Below are 25964 nucleotides of genomic sequence, written 5' to 3'. Positions count from 1 at the left end.
CACAAGTCATCACATCAAGAGACTGTGGTAATAAACTATATATAATAGTAGCAGGCTACAAGAGAGGTTATGATATAAGTTTTATGTTTTATAATTTTTCGAATTATCAGTTGTGTTTAGATTTAACTTAGGACCTGAGTCTATTGAACAGTGTTTCCGTAAATTTTATAAAATATGTAAAGAATAAAATATTATTGTAATAACTGGGAATGTAAAATTAAACTATACATTATATTTTACTTGCAGAAAGTTGTTAATTGTCTTGAGAAAGGCGCTGGCCGCCGAAACGCGTCGACACACAACTTACTCTTCTATGCTCAAGAATTTTTATGTTATGATTGATGTAAATTAAACTTTTTATGACTTGTATATTTTATTTATTGTTTATGTGATTGTAATAAACTTATGTATTTAATTGGAAGCTGTTCATTCTCAGTGTTGGTCCTTTTTGTATTGTGTTTTTAATTTTAGAATTACTGCCTAGGTGGTTTTCTCCATTGATGGGGAATAACTGTACACACCCAGATTTACTGGGTAGAATTGATCATGGCATTCCAAATTTCATAGAATATAACACAAGACATTTAACACCTGCTATGATAGGAGTTAAATGCCTGGAAGGTGGGAAGTGCAAGGAATGGAAGTGAGAATAGGTATGGTATAGGTGTAAGAGAGAAGGGAGTGATGCATCCTGGCAGTTCGAAAAATTACATGCTCTCTCTTTGGCGGTATTTGGGCAGGGGTCGAGACAGGAGTCGGGCTGCACCGCAGCATTCTCCCAAACTGATTTTACCAGCTGGAATTTGTGGGCTATAAGAGTTGGTCGGGTTTTCCTGCACCCCGTAAATTCTGGGGCAGGATAACCGGGGCACTTCATCATTGAGCAGAGTGGATTTTCACACAGGACTTGTGCTCACTCAACTCCTGACCTGGGGAAATTCCATTCAGCCTTCTTGGTTGGTACATGAAATGTTGGAAGTCTCTGCTCAAGTGCATTAGGTGTGTTTGTCGCTACAAGATCCATGACTGCCATCTTTGGCCCTCGGTCCTATTTTCACTCTAAAATGGCCTGGGAAAATATGAGAAGGATCCCTGCTGTGGAGGCAAACAACAGTGTTGGTTCAAGTACGTGGCCACAGGGTGCTTGAAAACATGTCTGACAGCCACAAAGAAGCTGTGCTACAGTGTGATCTCTGATAATACAGCCACTTCCATCTGCTCCAATATCACGAGAAGGCATGCCTCACTAATGGTCGGAACGAGGAAGGGAGACACCACATCTCATGGGAAGCATAACAAATCCCAGTGTTTCTTTAGTGAAATTAAAATTTTTAAACATTTCTACTTACATCATGATTATACATAATGAGCATGGATTCTAAACCAATGGAATTCTCAAGATATATCTAGCTTAGCCTAAGTAGCATGTCTGCGAGCAATATGTTTGGCTTAAGAGCCTGCAGTCAAAATGCAGGAAGGGATGCACACAAGTATAATACCCATGGGTTGCAGCTCATTGCACTCTTAAGACCCGCTCTGAAACGATGAATGGCTAAAGTGTGCTGCCCTGTAGTTAAGTTAACAAATCACAGAGAGTACTTTCAGAACGATCACTGCACGATGAGACAGCCCAGGGACGTATTAATGTGGAACCTCGGGATTCGCCAATGGTCCTTTGGAAAGCAAACAAAACATGAATAAGCCCACATATAGTTGCAAACAAAGAAAATAAAGATTTTTTTTTATTTCAGAAAAGTGTTTGGGTTTTAACGAAGCTCGGATCCAGTCGAAAAAACACAAGCAACAGTAAAAAAAAAATAGCTTCAAATTTTCCCTCCACAAGGTATAATAAAAAGTTATCAGCGTTACATCTTATTCAATATGGATAATTACTGCAACGTTAAGAATACAGCGTCACATTACCTACTTTTATTTTTTTTCTACTAGTACACTAGGAGTTTATGAAATATGAATACATTCATCCTAGAAAATAAGTTGAACTTAAAAATAAACATTTCTAATGATATATGAGCTAATATTACAAACAGGGGAATTATATTACAACACTACTAGCAGGTATGAAAAGATTTTATGCATCTAAGCATTGAAAATCCCATAATTAAAATAAATATTGTTGTTATAAAAAATGTTACACTATTCCATGGATGGTTGTTGATCCAGGCATGCATACTGTGTAAATTAAAGATAACAGTACGTCTTTACAAATCGAGGGGGCAGAGAGAGAGAGAGAGAGAGCGCAACTCAGTCAGTGAAAGAGCAATAGTGAGAAGGGAATTGTACATGAGAGAAGGATACATAGTAATATTAGACAGAAGATGGCGAAGAAGAGGCAGGGAGAGAGACAGGATCATATGTTTGTTCATATAATATATTCCAATTCTTGGATAACATTTGGGAAAGCCACAGTAGAGTCAATTGCTAATCAACACATTGAACAAACTCTTTCCAGCACGTGATTACTTCCTATGAGTGGACACAGCGGTGACGGAAAAGCACCAGAGAAGTTGAAATCGAAAACGTGTGAACATATGGGACTTTGGCTTGCCTTACTGCATTTCACCAATGTAATACATGCAGTACGACACCTCACCTGATGACATCATATTGCTGAAAATATGATATTGTAAGTAAAATAATAACATGATTAAGGAACGGTGGGACTGGTTGGATGTGCTGAATCCTATTTAAACGCTGGACAGTATTACCTGATTTGAATTTGGAAGTCAGATTAGCAGATAACAGGAACGTGTTCACCTTCTGCTTCTATTACAAAAACGGATGATACATAACCAGTATGAAAATGAAAGTATTTTTAAATCTAAAAAAAAACCTCTCCAATGATCTTTCTACAAGACAGTTTTGGGCCAGACTGACGCAAGCAAGCGAAGAATTCGACCACAAGAACGAGATACCAACATGTTTGACAGCACTAGCACAATTGTGAAACATAATTTAAAATCAGTTTTTAATTTTCATGCAATTGAGTGCCATGACGAGAAGGGAGTCACAGTGCTGTCAAAAATGTAATAGTTACAACAATGTAGAAAACAATTATTTCTACCTAATTTCTCTTTCAAGGACAACACACTAAACGTGAGAGCACGTGCCGCTTCCGGGCATCCTATCTGCCCGTGTAAGTCCCACCGTAAATGCAGTACCACAAACACTTTAACTGTGCTGCTTTATTTCTATGGAGAAACACCTCCAGCTCCAGAAAGAGCGCAGCGAAAAGTGCCAGTCCATTTGCTGCATAGTGAATATGACATGAAAACGAAGGAACATAGGGCCAGATGTAGGTGGCCATTTACCGACCGGTAACGGCTGATTTCGGCCGTTACCGACCGGTAAATGGTCATTCCTGATGTAGGTGCCCTATTTTACCTATTCGGTAAATTTACCGAATCGGTAAAGTTACCGAATCGGAAAAAATACCGAATCAGTATTTTTACCGATTCGGTAAATTGGAGATGAAGGTGGGACTCTTCTGAGTCCCACAGGCCTTTCCGAATCGGTATTTTACCACCCAATTCAATTGGGTGGTAAAATACCGAATCCAGGTGTGCATGCACATGTGTGCATGCACACCTGTGCCATGTGACAGACAGACATGGCCTTAGGGTATGTCTGTGTGCCACATGGCACACATGCCTGAATTCGGGGTGCTAGAGGGTGTCAAAGTAACACCCCCGCACCCTTGCAAAAATCGGTAAATACCGATTCGGTAATGACCATTGATTCCTATGGGCTTCAATGCCATAGGAATCAATGGGCATTACCGATTCGGTATTTACAGAATCGGTAATTACCGAATCTTAACGATTCGGTATTTACCGATTCTGATTTACCTACATTTCCCCCCCTCTAATTTACCACTTCTTAAATACCGATTCGGTATGAATCGGTATTTTAGAAGTGGTAAATTAGAATTACCTACATCTGGCCCTTAATTTCTGTTTTTGAAAATCATTTGAACGGGTAGAAACATGAAAGAAGCATTGCGCGAGGATTGCTAGCCAACCCGAGTCTACAACAATATCTCATCACCGACCACGCTTTAAGTGCCAAGTGTTCATTATGAAAAATATCCAATACGTTGCAACAATAATAACAAAGTTCAATCCTTTCTTATTGAGTTCCTGCCAAAAGATGCATATTTCTAAAGTAAAATATATGAACAAAACAACTTTGGAGGTTTCTCAGCAACCCCTGTTTAATGGAGATTTCCTAGTGAGCCTTGAATTATGAAGTATGAGCTGAAAATGAAAATTAATTTAAGCCACAGGCGTAGGCTTCACAGTGCAACCATTATAAAACTGGAAAGAAAAATTGTAACATGCTCCCTTAGATAAACCTACAAAATAAAAATAAACTCCAGTTTTTAATAAAATCGAAGAATAAGTATCTCATGTTGGAAAGCAAATTCCGCAGCATTCCATACAGAATTCCAAGCAGTCCGATGACTCGCAGCAGGCGTCCATGATCCCGCAGTCCATGTCGCAGGGGCAGTTGCAGTCATCGCCCATCTCTTCTCCGCAGCAGCAGCAGCAGGCCTCCGAAGTGCAGACGCCGCACGAGGCTTGCCCCAGCACGAGGTTGCAGAGGGTGAGGAACTCGCAGAACAGGCAAGCCAGGATGCAGTGCACGCAGCAGTCTGGACGATGTCAATTGTTGGAAGCCAGGCATGGAGAGAAGAGAGAGAATATATGGAGTTATGGAATGGCCACTCTGTAGAGAAAAACGAACACAGAACGCAGACACACTTGAGCTGCTATCAGCTCTCTGATTTTGCTGTTTAATTGCTCAACATAAACGTGAATATTATACATTTAAATTATATTTAATGTGGTTGCAGATCAGGACATGCTGCCTATGGACAAAGGATCATAACAAATGTAGGGCCTCATTTTGTCGCACTGGCAGTGCAGTGTGCCTGCCCATATTTACAAGGCTATGTAAAGTCACCCTGCGTGACTTTTCATGGCCTTGTAAATATGGGCCCCTTTCAGGCATAACTCTGAGTGAAGGGGGAGTTCCATAGGTGTTGATGTGGGTGTTTCCACACAGCATCCATGGAAACTGACACATTCCCAGATTTACAGAGTTTGTAAAGCTGGAAATGTGCCAGGCGTAGGAGAGACGCACGCATAGAGTGAGGAAAATGCCATCAATGATTGTTTTTGTGCAGGAAGGTGTCCCTCGCAGTGCCTAGCCACCTCCGAGTAATTGTTGCGCTTCAGAAAAATATTTAACATAACATAATTTGCACATCCACCTGAAAACGAGTGCAAATCAGTGTCAGACTTGGTTGCTCTGTCCTTCACTCTTCTCGCTGGTTTTTCATTTCTTTGCTGCTTCTCTTTTTCCCATATATTTTCTTAGGAGTATGCTGCAGCTCCCCAAGCAATAAAAATGACCTGTGGCTTTGCATTTCATTTCATGTGCAGAGTGGTTACTTCCTCTAAACCAGGTGATCATTATTGGATGCTGTTGCCCACAGTGTATCACAGGTTTACCATTCCAACATTGTTTCTAAAAATGGTTGCCATGCTAGAACTTTAAAACAACAACAGACTATGTACAACACCACTGAAAGATGGATACCCTCTATGTTCAGTTTCATTATTGCAATCATATGATAGCTGCGTTTAAACAGCAGCATGTTTTCTTTTTCTGCTTGCATTTTTTAAATTTGTGTTGCATATGTTGTTGAGTTACTGTGTGTTGTTGTGTCAGAGGATGAATGCAAACTGATGGATGGATTAGTTGAGGCATGAATGCAAAATGCGCAATAGTTTGGGTGTGAATGTATGATGACTTGAGTGTCTAAACCCATCAAAGAGACAGTAGGCATTTTCATTCATAAGTCAGACCTATTGTCATTACCAATGCTTACTTTTGCACTTTTCAAGTCACCTATGTGCTTGTCACGAATATTTCGAAAAATGTGTAGTAATTACCATAACTGACAAATGACAATATTTGAAGGTGCAATAGTTGAGACATGCAACATCCCACCCGCTTTCAACTTTTTTCCTTTTAACATGCAGAATTGTAGTTTTGCACAACAATTACCTCATAATCTATCTCTTACTGTGCAACTTTCCCCAGAAGAAAATTAAGCATGTTTTCCTGGTCAGACCTGTGGAATACACAGGATGTGCAGTGTTTGCTTGCCACACAAATTGAAATTCTAATTTGTGCATATACTCTGGTTTGCACATAGATCAAAGTAACCTGTTAGCCCTAAATTTCCGTTATTCCAAAGAGTAGTTTTGTACAATGTTGTATGAGAATACCACAACCTTGTCATGGAACTCACCAATCGCTAATATTGGCAATTTTGAGAAATTTTAAAAATTATATTGAATACAATTCCCACAAGTTCGTAGACTGGGAAAAGTAACATAATTCTTCACACTGCCCAGTTTAAGGTGCAAATAATCACAGTGGTAGTAGTACACAGGTCATGCAAATGCACGCAGCCCCTTTGATTTGAAATTATTAGAGTTCGAACGAAATGCAGTTTTTATCATGTCAATAAAATGTGTGGTGGTTACAATTCTTTAAAAAAAAAAGAAGCATTTGTGAATACCATACTGGAGACTTGATAGTAATTTAAAATGAAAGACTAACATTCCGAGCCCTGCCATTTTAAAATGATCCCAGGCACTCTGATGTAGCGCAGCAACAACATGCTCATCAAACGGTGATCCAGGAGAGCCTTTAATTGGGATGGAGAGATAGCATTCATCATTTCCAACCCCGGGGTCTATTTTTCCACTACATTTACATTCTGTAGAAAACTTCAAACTTACTTAAATCCTACCTTTCGCTTGATACCCACCCGAATACATAAAACATTCTCATTGTGTATCTCATCATGCAGATAAAATTCATGTATTTAAAACAAATCTCATAAAGCATTCAAACCAATTGCAAAAGGTGTTTTTTCCTGAAAAGAGATTGAAGATGCAACAGAATAGTTAATTTCAAAGAGATTTTGATCTACGGTACATCTATTTCTTAACAAGAAACATGCCGAATAAATATAATTAGGAATGATTTGCTTTACCATGCATCACAACAATGCATGTTACCTGTACAGTTCATACACCGTACAGTAACTTAGCTACAAGCATGTGAGAAAATATGATAATCGCTTAATTTAAAAAAATTGAAATGAAATGTTGACATTGCGGCATTTTCAACAATGCTATTCATTTATTTTAAAATTAATTTTTGATGCGCGAGCTTGCAACGAAAATGCATATATATGTTTTTTCTCTTTGCTATGAATGCATAGATCACGTATTTATGAATACTTTATCATAATTAATTAAACTCCCTGCGCTTGACGGTGAACCTTGGCAGATGATATGGCCCAAGGTAAGAAGACAGTAAATGTGCAGAAGACTTTAAGAAAGGTGAAGTAATGTTTGTTGTTTTGCCCATTAAAATATTCAGAACCATGCAAATGATTTCCTCCTAATGAAAAGCTTTTATGATTATTCATAGGGTGGCGATCAACAATAACATTCACAGACAATACACATGATTGTATGGCTACCATCTTTCTGCCACTGATTTAAAACCTGATCTCTCCAGAAGTTTTGGATTCTTAAGAGAATATGATTATCCCATGTCTCTCTTTGTGTCTGAACTTTTCTTTCCTCGCCCATCACCATAAAAATGAATTATAGGTGTCAGCATTAGCAAGAAAAAAAAGGCCCAGTCAACAATCTTGTTTGAAAAATCGACCAGAGCTGGTTTGAAAGAATCATTAATCAAAGACTTTTCTAAATAATCTACCTGTGGTAAAAAGGCCCATCCTAGGAAGCAAATGGTAAAAAAGAGGCCTTTGAATGTTATACTGGCATCACAATCAACAAGTTGAAGTAAGTGAATACCCTATGAAATTAACCAAGTAGGACAGGAAATATGCCGACTGGACAAAGAGAACATTCATCACCACTAAACAAATACAAATGGGGGCCGTATTTCAAAATTGGGCATACTGCCCCAATTTGTGCCCGGCACACTAATTTGAAGGTGCACCTTGGCACAATCAGGGAAAGTGCGCTGTATTTCTGAAAATGCGCTGCCACCAAGACAGATGTAAACATGTGCCTGCCCTGAAGTCAGCACATTAGGGAAATACAAAGCAGCTGATCAAATATCTACTCCATGTTTCCTTGTGCAAGAGCCAGCTGCCTGCACTTCAGAGTGGGGACAGGGATGCCCCTGCAGCCGGGTGCAGTGAGTGACTGCATAAACTTGCAGGGGGTTGTCTGAGGTTCCATGGACTCCCCCCCCCCCTACGCATCTGTAACAGTACACCACCTTTTTGTAGCTCACAGTCATTGCACCACCTGAAGGCCTCTTTGCCTTTGCACCCACAGTCGCAACATGGAGCAGGCGCAGAGACAAAGTAATTTCTACATTTGCAATCTGCTATGCCCTCAGGCAAATGAGGGAACAACCTCCTAGGATAGCGCTGACACACTCAGTCGTACAGAATGGGTCGCATAAGCGTCAGAGGCCCCTTTTGTAATATAACTCTGCTACAATCAATCAATCACAGACATTTATAGAGCGCACTACTTACCCGGAGGGTCTCAAGGCGCTTGGGGGGGGGGGGGGGGGGGTGCTGCTACTGCACGACCAGCCAGGTCTTGAGCTTCTTCCTGAAGGAGAGGTGGTCTTGGGTCAGGCGCAGGTCGGACGGGAGGGAGTTCCAGGTCTTGGCGGACAGGTAGGAGAAGGACCTTCCTCCTGTTGTCGCTCTTCGGATGCGGGGAACGGCGGCGAGGGCGTGGTTGGTCGATCGGAGGTGGCGTTTGGGAGCGTAGAAGTTGAGGCGGTTGTTGAGGTCGCTCGGGCCTTGGTCGTGTAGGGCTTTGTGTGCGTGGGTGAGGAGACGGAAGGTGATTCTCTTGTTGACGGGGAGCCAGTGCAGGTCTCTTAGATGTCCGGAGATGTGGCTGCGTCGGAGGATGTTAAGGATGAGTCTGGCTGAGGCATTCTGGATCCGGGCACACATACCCTTTGCACCCCTGATCAATGTCTATAATGAGGCCCTTGGAAGGAAATCATGTTACAACTAATAACCATTGTGTGAACTGTTCAACGATCACAATAATTGCAATCTCAAGTGTTATCTGGTCAGACCCTATATGAAATGCTCAGCACTACTTTAGCTTGGGGCCTTCTAACTCTTATAGGACACTACAGCTGCAGGTCATGTACATTGCATACATTCACAATATTTTTAAGTGCAAAAGAATATACGTTTTCAGAAAAATTATATAAACTGCAAATGAGAATATGCTCATAAAAACTAATACTTGGAAGAGAGGAGAACAGATCAGTGAACGTACAGGTTTTAGCAGATGGATATCCTAACATCTCATTTAGTCAAATCACTGTTGAGGATAAAACACAGCAAGAGCCCTTTAGATATTGCTTCCTGCCTCAAACAATTCCAAAATGTATGTATAATAATCTTGAACAGACGCTATCTTAAAGGAATCTAAGAACTATGGGAGAAAATAACAAGGAATTATTTCATTGGGAAAGTCATTTGTGAAGACTGAGTTTGAAATCTCCCTAAAAAAATGGAAGCAGATAGTTGTTTTTTTCTATAAATAGATATTTTATCGTCTGAATGTGTTGTGGAAAGAAAATGATTCACTACAGACTTGTAATAGCTTATGACAAGACAGTTGTAATGTCCTGGCACTTTGCCATCTTTCAACCTAGTGGGGTAAAGGCTCCCATCTTCCTCCCTCTGCGACCTCAATCGTGACAAGCGGGAAGGGGGTACATCCTTGTCTCTCAATGGAACAAGTCATCCATGCAAGTAAATGCTTGCCAAACATGCATTACTCTCCCTTTCACAGGGAATGGCGACAGGCCTGCATGTCAATGGTTGCTCAGACAGGAGACGTTTGTGTATGCTATAGTTGGCCCAATACACTTTCCCCGTACCTACCAGTGACAGAAAAGCCTGAGATCCTATGCCTTTATCACCAGCCTGCAAGCCCTGAAAGTAATTATGTAATAGTGAACATGTCAAACATTACATAAGTGGCCATGCCATGTAAAATTACCTGCAGTGATCACCTCAGTGTATCAGGTAGGGTGACAATCAGTAATGTGAAAAGGGTTTAATGAATTAGGAATGCCTCCACAGGGTTAATACGACAGTCATAGCTGTAATGCCCCTGGCAGCAAGGTAAGGATTTTAGTGATAACTCTCCTCAGTACCTCATAATTTATCACTCAAATATCTGCTATAAATATAGCTATTTATCTACGAATGTCCCCCATGCTTATGAGCTGTACAAATACAAACATTCTTCACTCAAGTACATGGTTTTCATTTTTGGGATACATATATGAACTAAAGTCAGCAGAAATACATACCTTAGTAAGCTGGTTGTTGGAAAAGCCGGGTCTAGATTGTCTAAAAATTGCATTTTGCATACAGTAAACTCTGTAGGTCTTTTCAAGTAAGTTGTGATGTTTGGACATCTCAAATGATTAATACCTTCATGTGTCAAATTGCCTTCTGAACAAATTGCTTTGTTGGTATCAAAGAATGGGAAGTCCTTAAATTTCACTGAGTTTATATGAAAATATTTAAAAAAATTAACCTCAGACAAGCTGTACTGGTGTGTTTTCTGTCACTGGAATAGCTGGTTTCGGTTATCTGGAACCCGTCCAAGGCACACTGCCAAAGATATCGCCAAATCACAAATAAAAAATAGAAAAAGATAAGCTAAAGCGTCTTTAATATTTTTATAATCCTTTATAAGGAATCTTTAATATTATCCATTCATGTATTTATATAGGTTAAGCCGTATACGATGACATAAGCAGTATTATTGATTTCCACATTCATTTCTTGGCAACTAATAGAATATTCCTAAACAACTGAAAATTCTAAATGATGAGTGCCAAATAATTTCGGGTCACTAAGACCCTTTGTTAAGGCAAAGCTGCAAACAACCGCAAAATAAAATACAGTCTTGCTCAAAACTGCTCCAGAAATATATACAGAAAGCAACATTTCTAATTCATACTAGTCGTTTGGCAGCATCTTTGTCAGTGCACCTTGGGAATGATTTCCTTTTTTTACATAAACAAAACCATTCATTTCCGCACAGGTACAATATTAAGGAATCAAATAACTCAATTGCCCATTTAAGATGGCTAGCATAGTATATCATTATATAATCTGTAGAAGAGTACAGGCAAAAGACCTTCAAATAGCTGCTCCCTCATTTCTTGTCATGGTGGAGCCCAATAATTTCACATGGTCTTCAATCCACCTAAACATTTGTAAATATTCTCATTTTCTCTATGGCGGTATGGAATGGCCATGTCAAATATTCACGAATAATCACAATCTTACAGTTAGAAATTGGGTTGTTGGTTGACTGGGGTGTTAACTTTATTTAAACAGCAACCACAATCCTAGTTAGAATAAGTGTCAGGCTAACCCTAAATTAACCTTGGCTAGCCATCTGGTAGCTTGGCACAGATCAGTTAGGCCTAACTTAGAGGCAAAGTGTAAAGTAACTGTGCAATACTTCAAGCAGTAAAACAGTGAAAACACCACATAAAAAAGCCACACCAATGTTAGAAAAATAGCTCTGGCATTAATAAATAAAACAAGACCAAAATGAAAAAAATCCAAGAAGTAGAACTTGAGATACTGATTTTTTAAAATGTTAAGGGAAAATAGCACTAAGAACCATGAAAATCTAAAATGGGATATCTAGTTGCTCTGGACAGGGTCAAAATTAAAAGTTCAGTCTGACCGCAATGGAGCATGAGCCGGATGCAGGGACCCAGTTTGGCGAGCTAAACAAAGGTACCTTAATCCTAGGTTGCGGAGCGTTGGGTTGTTTTGGGACGTGGATGGGTTGTGCAGCAGAGGTGCTGCCCCAATTCTGAGATGTGGCAAGGCTGCGGTACAAGATCCTGATTCATCGATGTCAAGGATCCTGTAGATGGGTTTGTAATCTGAAGACCGGTGTCAAGGATATGTTATGCAGTCAAAGCAATCAGTCTGCTCCGATGAGCAGGGCAGCTGTGAGGTAGAGTTTCGTCATCGAGGCAACTATCAATGGGGAGGTAAAGAACCTGCACCATGAAGAGGGCTGTGCAGTGGCAGTTCTGAAAGCAATGTGTCAGGTCCGATACACACAGCAGTGGCGATGTGTCACTGCTGATCCACATAGCAGGGGCGATGCACCGGTTCTGATCCAAGCAGAAGTGGCAATGCATCGGTTTGGCAGAGGATGCATTAATTCCGCTGAAACAAAAACTTTAGGCCCACTTGCAGGAGTCCAAGAATTGGGTGGCACCACCTGGCAGGGCAGACTCACGATGGCAGAGACCAGGTGCAGATGCAGGGTGGTTGAAAGTTTTTATGTCTGAGACTTCAGATCAGGAGGCCAGCCAGCTAGCCCTTTGAGTCACTCTGAGGTCAAGTAATGCAGGTCAAGATGTTCTCAATCAGGCATTGAAACCGCAGGCAGCATAGTAAGGCAGAGCTTCAGCGTACCAGCAGTCCAGCAGAGTGTCAGTCCTTCTGCAGCACAACTGTCCTTCCTTCTGGCAGAGTAGTCAATGGTCCAGAAGTGTACCGAAGTGGACCTCATACCCAGTAGGGCCTTTGAAATGGGAGAGATTTCCTTCTTGCCCTGGCTCAAGACTCACTACAGGGGGTATGCAGCCCTTTTTGTGGGGATAGGACACAACTTATTCAGGTGTAAGTGAGGCAGGCACCAGATGGCTAAAGTAACAAAATGCCAACTTCCTAAAAGTGGCATTTTTAGAATTTCCATTTAAAATCCAACTTCACCATAAGCTGTAACTTTTTAATAAGGTAATCCAAATGTTATCCTTTTGGAGAGCTAGACCTTAAAGTAGTGAAAAACGACTTTAGTAGTTTTCCACTACCAGGACATGTAAAGTTTAAAAGTACATGTCCTGCCTTTGAAATACACTGCACTTTGCCCTCTAGGTTGTCCAGGGCCTACCTTAGGGGATATTTATATGTATAAAAAGGAAAGTATTGTGTTCCGAGGACGACATGGCAGTGTGGAACTGCGCATACAGGCTCAGCAATGCCAGGCATATGCCCTGATTGGAGGGCTACTTCATCAGGTGGCACAATCAGTGCTATAGGCTCACTAGTAGCATTTAGGTTCCAGGCCCTGGGCACATGTAGTACCAGGTTTATAGGGACTTACAAGTAAACTAAATATTTTATTTGGGATAAACCAATATCACCATGTTTAGGGGAGTGAGCACAAGCAATTTAACTTTGGTTAGCAGCAGTAAAGTGCCCTGAGTCCTAAAGCCTCTGAAAACGAGGTCTGAAAGGTGGAGGAGGTAGATAAAAAGTTGGCGGGAAGACCACCCTAAAGCTGTCATGCCAAACACTAATTTGTAGGTGGCCACTTCTGACATACTTATTTCCTGCTGTTATTAATGAACTTATAATGGTGGAATGTCTTTTGTACTGTAAGATTCTCTGCCAATGTAACTGTAAGGTACTATTTAACATTCAATTTTGATGGAAACTATCAGGTACATGCGTCATTGTTACCGTTTGCGATTCCTTAATTGCGAAAATTAAGGAATCGCAAACGGCAATGCATCAAAAATTCGCAATTTATTTATCGATTCCTTATTTTTCCTTAATTGCGATTCACAATTTGCGAATCGCAATTAAGGAATCCCTTCCCATTGATTTCTATGGGCCAAAAGGCCCATAGGAATGAATGGGAAGACAATCTCAATTTGCGATTCGCAATTAGCTAAACGCAAATTGAGATTGAGATTTCTAGGGTGCAGGGGTGTCCAAAGGACACCCTGTTGCACCCCTGAAATCAATCTATGCACATATGTTGTGCACACACATGCCCTAAGGGCATGTGTGTGCACAACATGACAGTTTGAAAAATGCACAAAATTGCATTTTTCAGATTTTTCGCAAATTACCATGAGGTCCAACCTCATGGTAATTTTTTCCTCCTAATTGCGAATTCGCAATTCTTTTAGGTGTCATGCATTGCATTTAAGGAATCGCAAATTGCGATTCCTTAAATGCAATTGCATTTTTAGAAATCGCAAAAAATAGTGATTTCTTGTATTTTTGATTGATGCATCCCAAATAGTGAGTTAGGAATCGCAAACGGCCGAATTTTGCGATTCGCACCGTTTGCGATTCCTAAATCACTTGATGCATGTGGCTGTTAGATTTTTAATCTTAATTCTTCGTACATAGATTCTGTTTTGTTGCATAGAAAACATAGTGAAGTGGGTCCTAATCATTTATAGAGTTTAATTCAACACATCCCACAATATATAACCCCCTAATTCATAGATGCTGCTGGAAGTCAATCTGATAATTCTCACTTGTTTGAACTTTTCAAGAATGAAATGTTGAGTCATCAACGCAGACATCCAGCCTGTAACTTGAATGTGCTACAGATATGTGCAACAGGTAGATAAAACATTGAGTTTTCTTGTATTTTACAGTGGAAAGCAGCACTCTTAAAGTTACAGTTTCAAGGGAAGTGAGTCATGAAACAGGTCCGCTGTGTGATAACAGATCAGGCACTGTGAAGTGACAGTGATATGAAATACGCAGAATAAACAATCATATGTATAAGAATACACCTTTCCATAGCTTAACACTATCCATATTTGGGATTGTACAAACATTGTTCGAGGGCTGACAAGCAACGTTGTTATCCCACTGGCAAGGATGCAGTATTGACATGTCAAACGAAACAAATTCCACATCTTCAAATCAACTGTAAAATGTTCCTCGTAGACACAAGGCCTACTGCATAGTATTCTGAAGTCAAACATTCAAGTTGTGCTAAGGTCAAGCAAAGGTGGAACCTGGCTGACGACTGAGAGCTATAGAGCTCTGCCATCAGCAGGTAGAAGCCTTGCCCATCACACAACACTGTTACAACCAGCAGCCCTCAATGAGGCAGCTGTTGATCTGAATCTTAAGGGGAAGGAAGGACGGCTAGCCCCAATCCATCCAAGTCGGCAACTGCTCCAAGGCTTTTGCTGCAGTACTGCGCACCTGCTCGGCCCAGCAGCCTACTACAGTGCTCACAGCATACCACCCTGGTTGCTGGTGGTACCTGGCATAGCCATTCGCACCCTCCAGAGGATGCACCATGGAGTGGGAGGTTAACAGGGACTACAGTGCTGGACCACAAGCCCAACAATCCTGACCCCCTGTCCGACCTCAGCGATACAACAATAGTCAAACCCATGTGGGGTGCATCACTGTCTACAGTAGGCAGATTGTTTAGGCCTGTGCACATCGGCACCAAGTACAGGCCCTGCGTCAGTCTGGGAGGGCCATATTTACAACAAGGGGTGGTGAGGGACAGAGTCTCTGAATTAAGCAGAAAGCTCTCACCCAGTCAAGAGATCAGGGCTAGATCCAACACCGTTTTTTAGCTCACTGCACCATCCCAGTTTCAGAACCTGGCTGTATGCAAATTAGTCTGTTCCTGTCCCAGTGCATGATGGGAACAGGGCAAACCAAACTACAAAAGCCAATTCTTACACTGGGAAGGAAACAAGCTCCCGGGGACCGGTTTCTGGCATTACAGCCGTCTTCGGCCCGGTTTGCTTGAATCCTGATGGTGCAATGAGCAAGGGTCTCACATCTGAGAATACCCTTCCACACTTAGGGTGGACAAAAATATTTACAACAAGGGGTGGTGAGGGACAGAGTCTCTGAATTAAGCAGAAAGCTCTCACCCAGTCAAGAGATCAGGGCTAGATCCAACACCGTTTTTTAGCTCACTGCACCATCCCAGTTTCAGAACCTGGCTGTATGCAAATTAGTCTGTTCCTGTCCCAGTGCATGATGGGAACAGGGCAAACCAAACTACAAAAGCCAATTCTTACACTGGGAAGGAAACAAGCTCCCGGGGACCGGTTTCTGGCATTACAGCCGTCTTCGGCCCGGTTTGCTTGAATCCTGATGGTGCAATGAGCAAGGGTCTCACATCTGAGAATACCCTTCCACACTTAGGGTGGACAAAAATATTTACAACAAGGGGTGGTGAGGGACAGAGTCTCTGAATTAAGCAGAAAGCTCTCACCCAGTCAAGAGATCAGGGCTAGATCCAACACCGTTTTTTAGCTCACTGCACCATCCCAGTTTCAGAACCTGGCTGTATGCAAATTAGTCTGTTCCTGTCCCAGTGCATGATGGGAACAGGGCAAACCAAACTACAAAAGCCAATTCTTACACTGGGAAGGAAACAAGCTCCCGGGGACCGGTTTCTGGCATTACAGCCGTCTTCGGCCCGGTTTGCTTGAATCCTGATGGTGCAATGAGCAAGGGTCTCACATCTGAGAATACCCTTCCACACTTAGGGTGGACAAAAATATTTACAACAAGGGGTGGTGAGGGACAGAGTCTCTGAATTAAGCAGAATGCTCTCACCCAGTCAAGAGATCAGGGCTAGATCCAACACCGTTTTTTAGCTCACTGCACCATCCCAGTTTCAGAACCTGGCTGTATGCAAATTAGTCTGTTCCTGTCCCAGTGCATGATGGGAACAGGGCAAACCAAACTACAAAAGCCAATTCTTACACTGGGAAGGAAACAAGCTCCCGGGGACCGGTTTCTGGCATTACAGCCGTCTTCGGCCCGGTTTGCTTGAATCCTGATGGTGCAATGAGCAAGGGTCTCACATCTGAGAATACCCTTCCACACTTAGGGTGGACAAAAATATTTACAACAAGGGGTGGTGAGGGACAGAGTCTCTGAATTAAGCAGAAAGCTCTCACCCAGTCAAGAGATCAGGGCTAGATCCAACACCGTTTTTTAGCTCACTGCACCATCCCAGTTTCAGAACCTGGCTGTATGCAAATTAGTCTGTTCCTGTCCCAGTGCATGATGGGAACAGGGCAAACCAAACTACAAAAGCCAATTCTTACACTGGGAAGGAAACAAGCTCCCGGGGACCGGTTTCTGGCATTACAGCCGTCTTCGGCCCGGTTTGCTTGAATCCTGATGGTGCAATGAGCAAGGGTCTCACATCTGAGAATACTCTTCCACACTTAGGGTGGACAAAAATATTTACAACAAGGGGTGGTGAGGGACAGAGTCTTTGAATTAAGCAGAAAGCTCTCACCCAGTCAAGAGATCAGGGCTAGATCCAACACCGTTTTTTAGCTCACTGCACCATCCCAGTTTCAGAACCTGGCTGTATGCAAATTAGTCTGTTCCTGTCCCAGTGCATGATGGGAACAGGGCAAACCAAACTACAAAAGCCAATTCTTACACTGGGAAGGAAACAAGCTCCCGGGGACCGGTTTCTGGCATTACAGCCGTCTTCGGCCCGGTTTGCTTGAATCCTGATGGTGCAATGAGCAAGGGTCTCACATCTGAGAATACCCTTCCACACTTAGGGTGGACAAAAATATTTACAACAAGGGGTGGTGAGGGACAGAGTCTCTGAATTAAGCAGAAAGCTCTCACCCAGTCAAGAGATCAGGGCTAGATCCAACACCGTTTTTTAGCTCACTGCACCATCCCAGTTTCAGAACCTGGCTGTATGCAAATTAGTCTGTTCCTGTCCCAGTGCATGATGGGAACAGGGCAAACCAAACTACAAAAGCCAATTCTTACACTGGGAAGGAAACAAGCTCCCGGGGACCGGTTTCTGGCATTACAGCCGTCTTCGGCCCGGTTTGCTTGAATCCTGATGGTGCAATGAGCAAGGGTCTCACATCTGAGGATACCCTTCCACACTTAGGGTGGACAAAAATATTTACAACAAGGGGTGGTGAGGGACAGAGTCTCTGAATTAAGCAGAAAGCTCTCACCCAGTCAAGAGATCAGGGCTAGATCCAACACCGTTTTTTAGCTCACTGCACCATCCCAGTTTCAGAACCTGGCTGTATGCAAATTAGTCTGTTCCTGTCCCAGTGCATGATGGGAACAGGGCAAACCAAACTACAAAAACCACCCCCTTTTCTGAATCGTTTTTGGCCACTATAGGGGTGGCAGGGTATACTCAGACATGAGTCCCTTTCTCACTGCTCCATCAGGATTCAAGCAAGCCGGGCCGAAGAGGCTGAAATGCCAGAAACCGGTCCCCGGTAGCTTGTCTCCTTTCTGGTGAAGAATTGGCTTGGTAGTTTGGTCTGCCCTGTTCCCATGATGCACTGGGCCAGGGACAGACTAATTTGCATATAGCCAGGTTCTGAGCTGGGATGGGGCAGTGAGATAAATAACGGTGATGGATCAAGCCCTGATCTTTGGACTGGGTAAGAGTGGTCTGCTTAATTCAGACACTCTGTTCATCACCACCCCCTTTTCTGAATCGTTTTTGGCCACTATAGGTGTGGCAGGGTATACTCAGACATGAGTCCCTTTCTCACTGCTCCATCAGGATTCAAGCAAGCCGGGCCGAAGAGGCTGAAATGCCAGAAACCGGTCCCCGGTAGCTTGTCTCCTTTCTGGTGAAGAATTGGCTTGGTAGTTTGGTCTGCCCTGTTCCCATGATGCACTGGGCCAGGGACAGACTAATTTGCATATAGCCAGGTTCTGAGCTGGGATGGGGCAGTGAGATAAATAACGGTGATGGATCAAGCCCTGATCTTTGGACTGGGTAAGAGTGGTCTGCTTAATTCAGACACTCTGTTCATCACCACCCCCTTTTCTGAATCGTTTTTGGCCACTATAGGTGTGGCAGGGTATACTCAGACATGAGTCCCTTTCTCACTGCTCCATCAGGATTCAAGCAAGCCGGGCCGAAGAGGCTGAAATGCCAGAAACCGGTCCCCGGTAGCTTGTCTCCTTTCTGGTGAAGAATTGGCTTGGTAGTTTGGTCTGCCCTGTTCCCATGATGCACTGGGCCAGGGACAGACTAATTTGCATATAGCCAGGTTCTGAGCTGGGATGGGGCAGTGAGATAAATAACGGTGATGGATCAAGCCCTGATCTTTGGACTGGGTAAGAGTGGTCTGCTTAATTCAGACACTCTGTTCATCACCACCCCATTTTCTGAATCGTTTTTGGCCACTATAGGTGTGGCAGGGTATACTCAGACATGAGTCCCTTTCTCACTGCTCCATCAGGATTCAAGCAAGCCGGGCCGAAGAGGCTGAAATGCCAGAAACCAGTCCCCGGTAGCTTGTCTCCTTTCTGGTGAAGAATTGGCTTGGTAGTTTGGTCTGCCCTGTTCCCATGATGCACTGGGCCAGGGACAGACTAATTTGCATATAGCCAGGTTCTGAGCTGGGATGGGGCAGTGAGATAAATAACGGTGATGGATCAAGCCCTGATCTTTGGACTGGGTAAGAGTGGTCTGCTTAATTCAGACACTCTGTTCATCACCACCCCCTTTTCTGAATCATAGTCTGGGAGGGCCTGCGCATCACCGGGTGCATGGTCTTGACATCTTCGACCGGACAATACACCTCCTCCTGACCAGGGCCCTTTCAATGTGAGAGGAGGGCACTGGGCTGGCCTTCTTGCCCCATCAGACTCTATTCCTTGACCTCCCACCAAGGCACTATAACCAACACACTAACAATGGCCTCATGAACATGCCCCAGAAACAGGATATGAGGTGGAGACGTATCTGGCCAAAATTGTTTCCTGCCCTGCATAGACAGCCGACTAGATCCCTTTCAGAGACATGATAGCGCGCAGTTAGAGCCTTTTCTGCCTACATACAGCGCCACTCGCTACAGAGATGAAGGGGTAATCTATAAAACTAATGAACGGTGTCCCTCAGAATCCCCTCTACCGAAGAGTTAAATGGCTGGTGAACCAGAAACTGACTGCAGGGATCCATTTCAGACTTACTGGTCATCATCCCCAACCCCTGCACATCATTGATGCCCCTTCGGTCTGAAGATCAACGTGATGGACCTGACTGGTAGCAATCTCCATCTTTTTTCCCTGTCGAAACGCCTCAAGTGCTATCATTGCCAGTGGCAAGGCTATGAGACAAATGCTCTGAATGGTGGTGGGAGGGGGCATTAAATCAGTAGACACCGTGACCATGGACACTCAGGAAGCCTTCATGGAACTCATACTGAAGGAGATATAGGTGGTGGGAACAAAGCCGGAATCCAGGGATGGGAAGATCTTGGATCTTGCAACAGAAATGATAACCCGACGTGTGGACATGGAATCCTTCCATGCCAAAATGGACAGCCTGGGCAGATGAACTGCTCTGTTAGAGGAACAGATAAACACCACAGACTCCTGGTATCTGAACATATGACACCTCAAACAGAAAGTAATCGATTTGGAGAACAGCGTGAGATGAGATAGTATCAGACTCTACTGGATTCCAGAAAAAATGGAAACAAACAATGGCATGCAGAGCCTGCTGGGGGGCCTACTGCCACAACTACTTGGCATGACCTTCACTCATCCTCTAGAACTACAGAGGGCCCACAGAATATGCTCCAGAGTTCTGCTCAGGTACAATACAGTCAGACCAAGACTGATCATAGCCTGCTTTCTCCACCACTATCAGGTCCACCAGATTTTAACAGCAGACCAAATGGCCTATATGGCAACATAATCCATATTGCTGCAGACGTTTCAGTAGATACTAAAGCCAAAAAGAAAGCCTTACTGTAACCCAGACCAAGACTCTAGAAGTAGGACATTAAATATGGCCTCCTGGAGCCAGCCTTTATGTGGATTATGATGGATGGGAAGTCAAGAGGCTTTATGGTATCTGTCTTTTTTTACAGCCTGGATGACCAATGGATTGACCTCACCCCAATGCAATCTCAGGGCTAAGGACCCATGGACGCCAGGCCCACAGCGACAGAGAGGACCAACTACTCACCGTTCGGGTAGACTGAATGATAGGTCTTCCAGAAAACTGATGGACAGGAAAAAAGTATCTTTGACATGTGGAAGAACTCAATGAGGAAAAAATCCAGATTATGATTAAAACAGGCTCAGCCGACGAACAAAGGCAATGATGTGTGATCATTTTTGACTGACTGATGGAATAAGATGAGTATATGCAGAGTTTACAAGCAATCTCATACGGTCATTGTTTCCTGAGTTACCTAGTACAGTTTTACACTCCTGCAACATCATTTCTCCTAATGTGCGAATTCCATAGAACTAGTATACTATAACTTTCCCTCAGCATTTTCCTTCTTCCCTCCACCCTATCTTGCACAGTCCACCAACTCTGTGTGACACCCAGACATTTGAGATCCACCCCTTACCCACCCTCCTCAAAGCAGGATTTATCCACTCTCAACATTAGAAATTGGCAATTTCTTCCCAGGCCTTGAAAAATCCATTCGCCCACTCGCAATTGCGAGTTTATTAGGTCCCATCTGGCAAGTAAACTCAGGCTGGGTGTTCTCTTCATTCAGAAAGTGAATGAACAGTAAAGATGCCATTAAATCTTGTTTTTATCTCGACACATTTGCTGTCTGTACAAGGAAAGTGGTCAAATGTCAATTTGTCTTTTAACTAATTGCTGCTTGGAAAGTGAAGTTTATTTGTCTCTCTCTTACTGGAGTTAGAGGTTTTTGTCAAGGGAGATGTCTGAAGAGGTACCTATTTTATTCTAACACATAACATTTAAATAAACATCCTGTAAATTAATATTACAAATGTTTCAATATATATATCAGGAATTACAAAAGCACTTTTTTTGTAATTACGAAGTGTGATGCAAATGGAGGTAAACGGAAGCAAAACTAACCAGAACACTTTAATTGTTGATGTGCAACTGACACATATTTGCAGAAACTCTATTCTCAAACATTATTGTTTGTAAACCATAAAGTTTTATCAGTAAAGCTGCAAGTCAGTGGGAAAGTGTGTGGCCATTTCAATATAAAATCTGCTGATTACAAATGACAGTGTGCTACCACTTCATGCTTTAGTTATATATTTATTAAAAGTGACTGTTTTTAAACATGATTTGAGAATCATTCCTGTCCCCGCCCTGATGAAAATGCTGTTAATTAACTAAGAGGCAAGTCAGGGGTCATGTGCATCCTATATGTGGCTAGATTTGTATTATATATGGAACCAAAGTTTAGTCTAATAAATCAAACAAAATAGTTTTTTGTACAACAGATATGCTGAACTTGCACATTTGAAGGTGCTCTCATGTGATGATGAAGAAAATGGTGGCTCAATTAATTTAAATATTTGCCCACGATCACGTGAAACCAGTTTGTGGGTAAAGAGCATTACAAATAGGGTGAGTGGATTATTTAAGTCACTAGTCCTGCAGGCCTAGTAACATATTTATGATTTTTCGAGGCCTGATACTATAGTAAGGTGCAGGGTAGGCCCTTCCCACACATTTTCCATTTGTTTGAACTCCTCCACCTATACATACACCTCTACATCCATGGCAGACTGCCACTTGAAGATAGTCTCTCTCAACGTAAGCGGTCTAACCAATTATATTAAAATGAAGAAACTTCTCCCCTATTTGGCCTCCAAATAGGCAGACATTGCCCTCGTCCAGGAAACACACTTGTTCAGCATGAAAGCCACAATACTGAAATGAGTGAGTAGGAAAGATCATATTCACCTGTAGAACATCTGGCGCCCCCGAGAGGGGCCTGACCAAGGTGTATACAAATCACTTCCTGACAGCCAATGGGTTTCAATGTCCAAAGGCAGTCACTTGTCCTTCGCTGCTTTCCTATATCGGAGTGGTTGTGTGTCTGAACACATTTCCACACGCACAAGCGCCAGGAAATGTGGAGTAGCCATACTGACAAGATGTAAGATCGCATAGTCTTGGTAAGATGACAGACACTTATCCTAGCCAGACTCAAGATAAACTGCAAAGGCCTTAGTGCGGGCTCTGTATATTCCCCATAGGGAACAAAGAACAATTTTTCCTTCATCTCAGTAGAGTACTGACAGAAATGGGAACCTCACACGGAATCCTATGGGGTGACTGAAAGATCGCCCCTAATGTGATAAAAGACAGGACTGGTAAGATGGACACAACCTTTGTTAGGGGCAGAGCCATACAATTCAACTAATGGGAAGATCATGGCCTGATCGACATATACTCCACAGATAGTAGATTTACACACCACTAAAAGACTTATGACACAAAATCAAGGATAGGTGATTGCCTTGTCTCATACACTGTCACACTACCTGTATTGGAAAGTGACATTCTAGAGATTGCACTTTCAGGCTGCACCACCCTTTAGCTTACAAATGGACTGGGCCCTTAGGTAAGCCCACAGGAAATAATGGCACCTCAATGTGTCCCGCTATTAGATTTCTGCAGAAAGAGAACAACTGAAGTCCCATATAATAACCTATTTGAAGATAACAAAGGCACAGTAACAGCCCCCCAAAACTTGTGGGTGACCGTAAAAACCACCATTAGGTGACAAATAATGAGGGGCTCATCACTGGCTAATAGGCACAGGATTGATGAAAACCCTTAGAAAGGGACATCAAATTCCTGACACAAACCTACCTTGCTAACCAGATACAGACCTCCAAACGTCAACTAGAGATAGCCAAAATGGAACTCAAAACTATGTTCACCACACAAGCCAAATATATGCTATATAGAATTGAGGCTGCCACTATGAACAGGGGTAGAAGGCAGAGAAGGCACATCACCTATTGGCAGCACAATTGAGGCAAAGAAAAGCAGTGACAGCGATCCCTAATATATGGGACTCTGGAGGCCGACTACTCACAGAGCCACAAGCAATTGTGACTGCATTTGTGGACTACTGTGCACGACTGTACAGGTCTGAAGTGGAAAACAATTCAAACAAAAGGAATAGGTTCTTTGAAGGAATGACACTTCCCTGCCTTAAGGATGGGCTCTCTATCTCGAAAACATAATGAAAGAGGAAATAGCCAATACATTTTCGAACCTCCAGTACAAGTAAACCCTGGGTGAAGACTGCTTTCCAGGAGAATTCCATCGCAGAGTGAAATCAGAAGCAATGGACTCCCTTTAGGATGTCTATAAAGATGCAGCAGGCAGCTTAATTTCCCTCTTGAACAGGGCACTCATAACCGTCCTACCTAAACCAGGAAAGGACCTGCTTCTCTACAGTAGCTACAATACAATATACCTTCGGAAAACACAAACGAAGATTCTTGTGATGATTCTGGCCACACGCCCTATTCCCCGCACTCATCCATGGCTTACAGGTAGTATTTGTGTTAGGCAGGAATGACCGCAACCATTTATGCATCCTGACCCACATACTTTGGCTCTCCAAGGACTCTAAAGAGAACAGAGTAGCGCTATTCCTGTACATCGAGAATGCCTCTGACCGGATGGAATGGAACTACATGTTCCATATACTCCAAAGACTAAGGAAGGAGACTACTTCATCAGTAATGCCAAATGACTATGAGGCTCCGACGCAGGACAGGTCAATTGTTCAGGATTTACAAAAAGTGACCTGCTAATTGAATCACTCCCTTGTTAGTCCGCTGGGACCATCACAGTGTGCAATTAATTAATCCCCTGTACTACAATTTCCGGAAACACTGGGCTCAACTTCAAGGGGTGGTTTCTGGATTCAATGATTTCACATTACATCATCTTCAGTCCAGTGCATAGTTTAAGCCGGTGGTTTCCGGGGCTCGGCACCAGCACTTAATTGTCAGCACTGGCACTTATGATAGTCTGCTACAAGGTGGTGGTGTTTGTCTGATTTGGAGATGAGCACAACAACAGCTGTTTGTTAAATCAATATGCATCAAAAATAACTAGCACCTGCCTCTCAAACCATTTTTATAGCTTTCGAGGTCCGGGAATCGTCTGAATTATCCCTCTTGGAGGAGTGTGATGTTTAGCAGTTGTGTTGGTGCTGCCACTGGCAATGGGTGGTGCAAGCTGGAGTGGCCTCCTGAGAAGGGCCCAGGTACTTATTTTTTCACAAATTAAGCACAGCTTCAGTCATTACCCCTTTCAATCCAACTGTGCAATATGTCGCAAAGACCGCTATAAGCGGACTACAGAGGGGATGATTGGGCTGAAGTAATTGGGAATCTGAACTGGGGGGTGAGAAAAGCCAGGATAAAGTTTACCCTCTTCAAAACACTGGCCCTGGAAACCACAAAAAAATCAGATAGCATATCTACGACCCCAGATCACGTGCTAAATGTGCATTCAGTAGAGATGTGATGTATTACATACACTATACCACTGCCCAGACCTGAGGGAATACCGGTCCTCCGTACACGACACCCTGAGTGGGGCACTTCATATGCCCATCGTCTTAGTGTGCAAGTTAGTTGTGCTGCACAATGCAGCTGACTTCCCAACCTTAACAAATCACATAAGATGTCATGCCTGTTAGCCACTGCAATAAACACTGCAAAAATATGCACACTTCAACTAAGGAGTACACGAACAAAAGCTACCCATGATGAGTGCCTGAACTGTGGGACCGATGTCTGCTCTTAAAAATATTAATTCAACCATTCTCAAAGGGGAAGGGGTCCCATGTGTAACCACCAAATTTCAATTGGCGGTAAATTGCAAATGTTTTGCAACAGCATTTCAGTTTGAAAACATTTGTACATACCACTTCTATTAGTAGTATTAGAAAGGGACGCCCTCAACACGCCGCTTCCTAATACCGAATCACAAAACACAAATTGCAATTCGGTAACAAGTTACTGTATCACAATTTAGGTTTTGTACATCCCAAAGAGCATTTTTACGGTCACAAATGGTATACAACTGTTACCACAGATTTTTTACAACGGATTCCATGACCACGGATTTTTTACAACGCAGGTCATGTTACAACGGATCCTTTTACAACGCTATTCACTACAACGCAGGTACTATTACAACGCAATACCATTACATCGTAAGTATAATTATAGGTAAGTTTATTAGTGGTATATT

General features: G+C 42.7%; 1 protein-coding gene across 1 annotated transcript in view; it reads right to left on the bottom strand.

Moving 5' to 3' along the window:
• Positions 1–1723: 1723 nt before the first annotated feature.
• MDFIC (MyoD family inhibitor domain containing) overlaps positions 1724–25964 on the bottom strand; it is a 214043-nt gene continuing 189802 nt past the window's right edge. Inside the window, exon 5 of the mRNA XM_086919364.1 lies at positions 1724–4672. Within this exon, the coding sequence (XP_086775490.1) occupies positions 4425–4672 (248 nt within the window). The 3' untranslated portion in view covers positions 1724–4424. The remainder of the gene's footprint in view (positions 4673–25964) is intronic.

Source organism: Lissotriton vulgaris, chromosome 1_1 (assembly GCF_964263255.1).
Source record: "Lissotriton vulgaris chromosome 1_1, aLisVul1.2, whole genome shotgun sequence".
In the NCBI taxonomy this organism is placed as follows: Eukaryota; Metazoa; Chordata; class Amphibia; order Caudata; family Salamandridae; genus Lissotriton; species Lissotriton vulgaris.
This window is presented reverse-complemented; position numbering and strand designations above follow the sequence as displayed.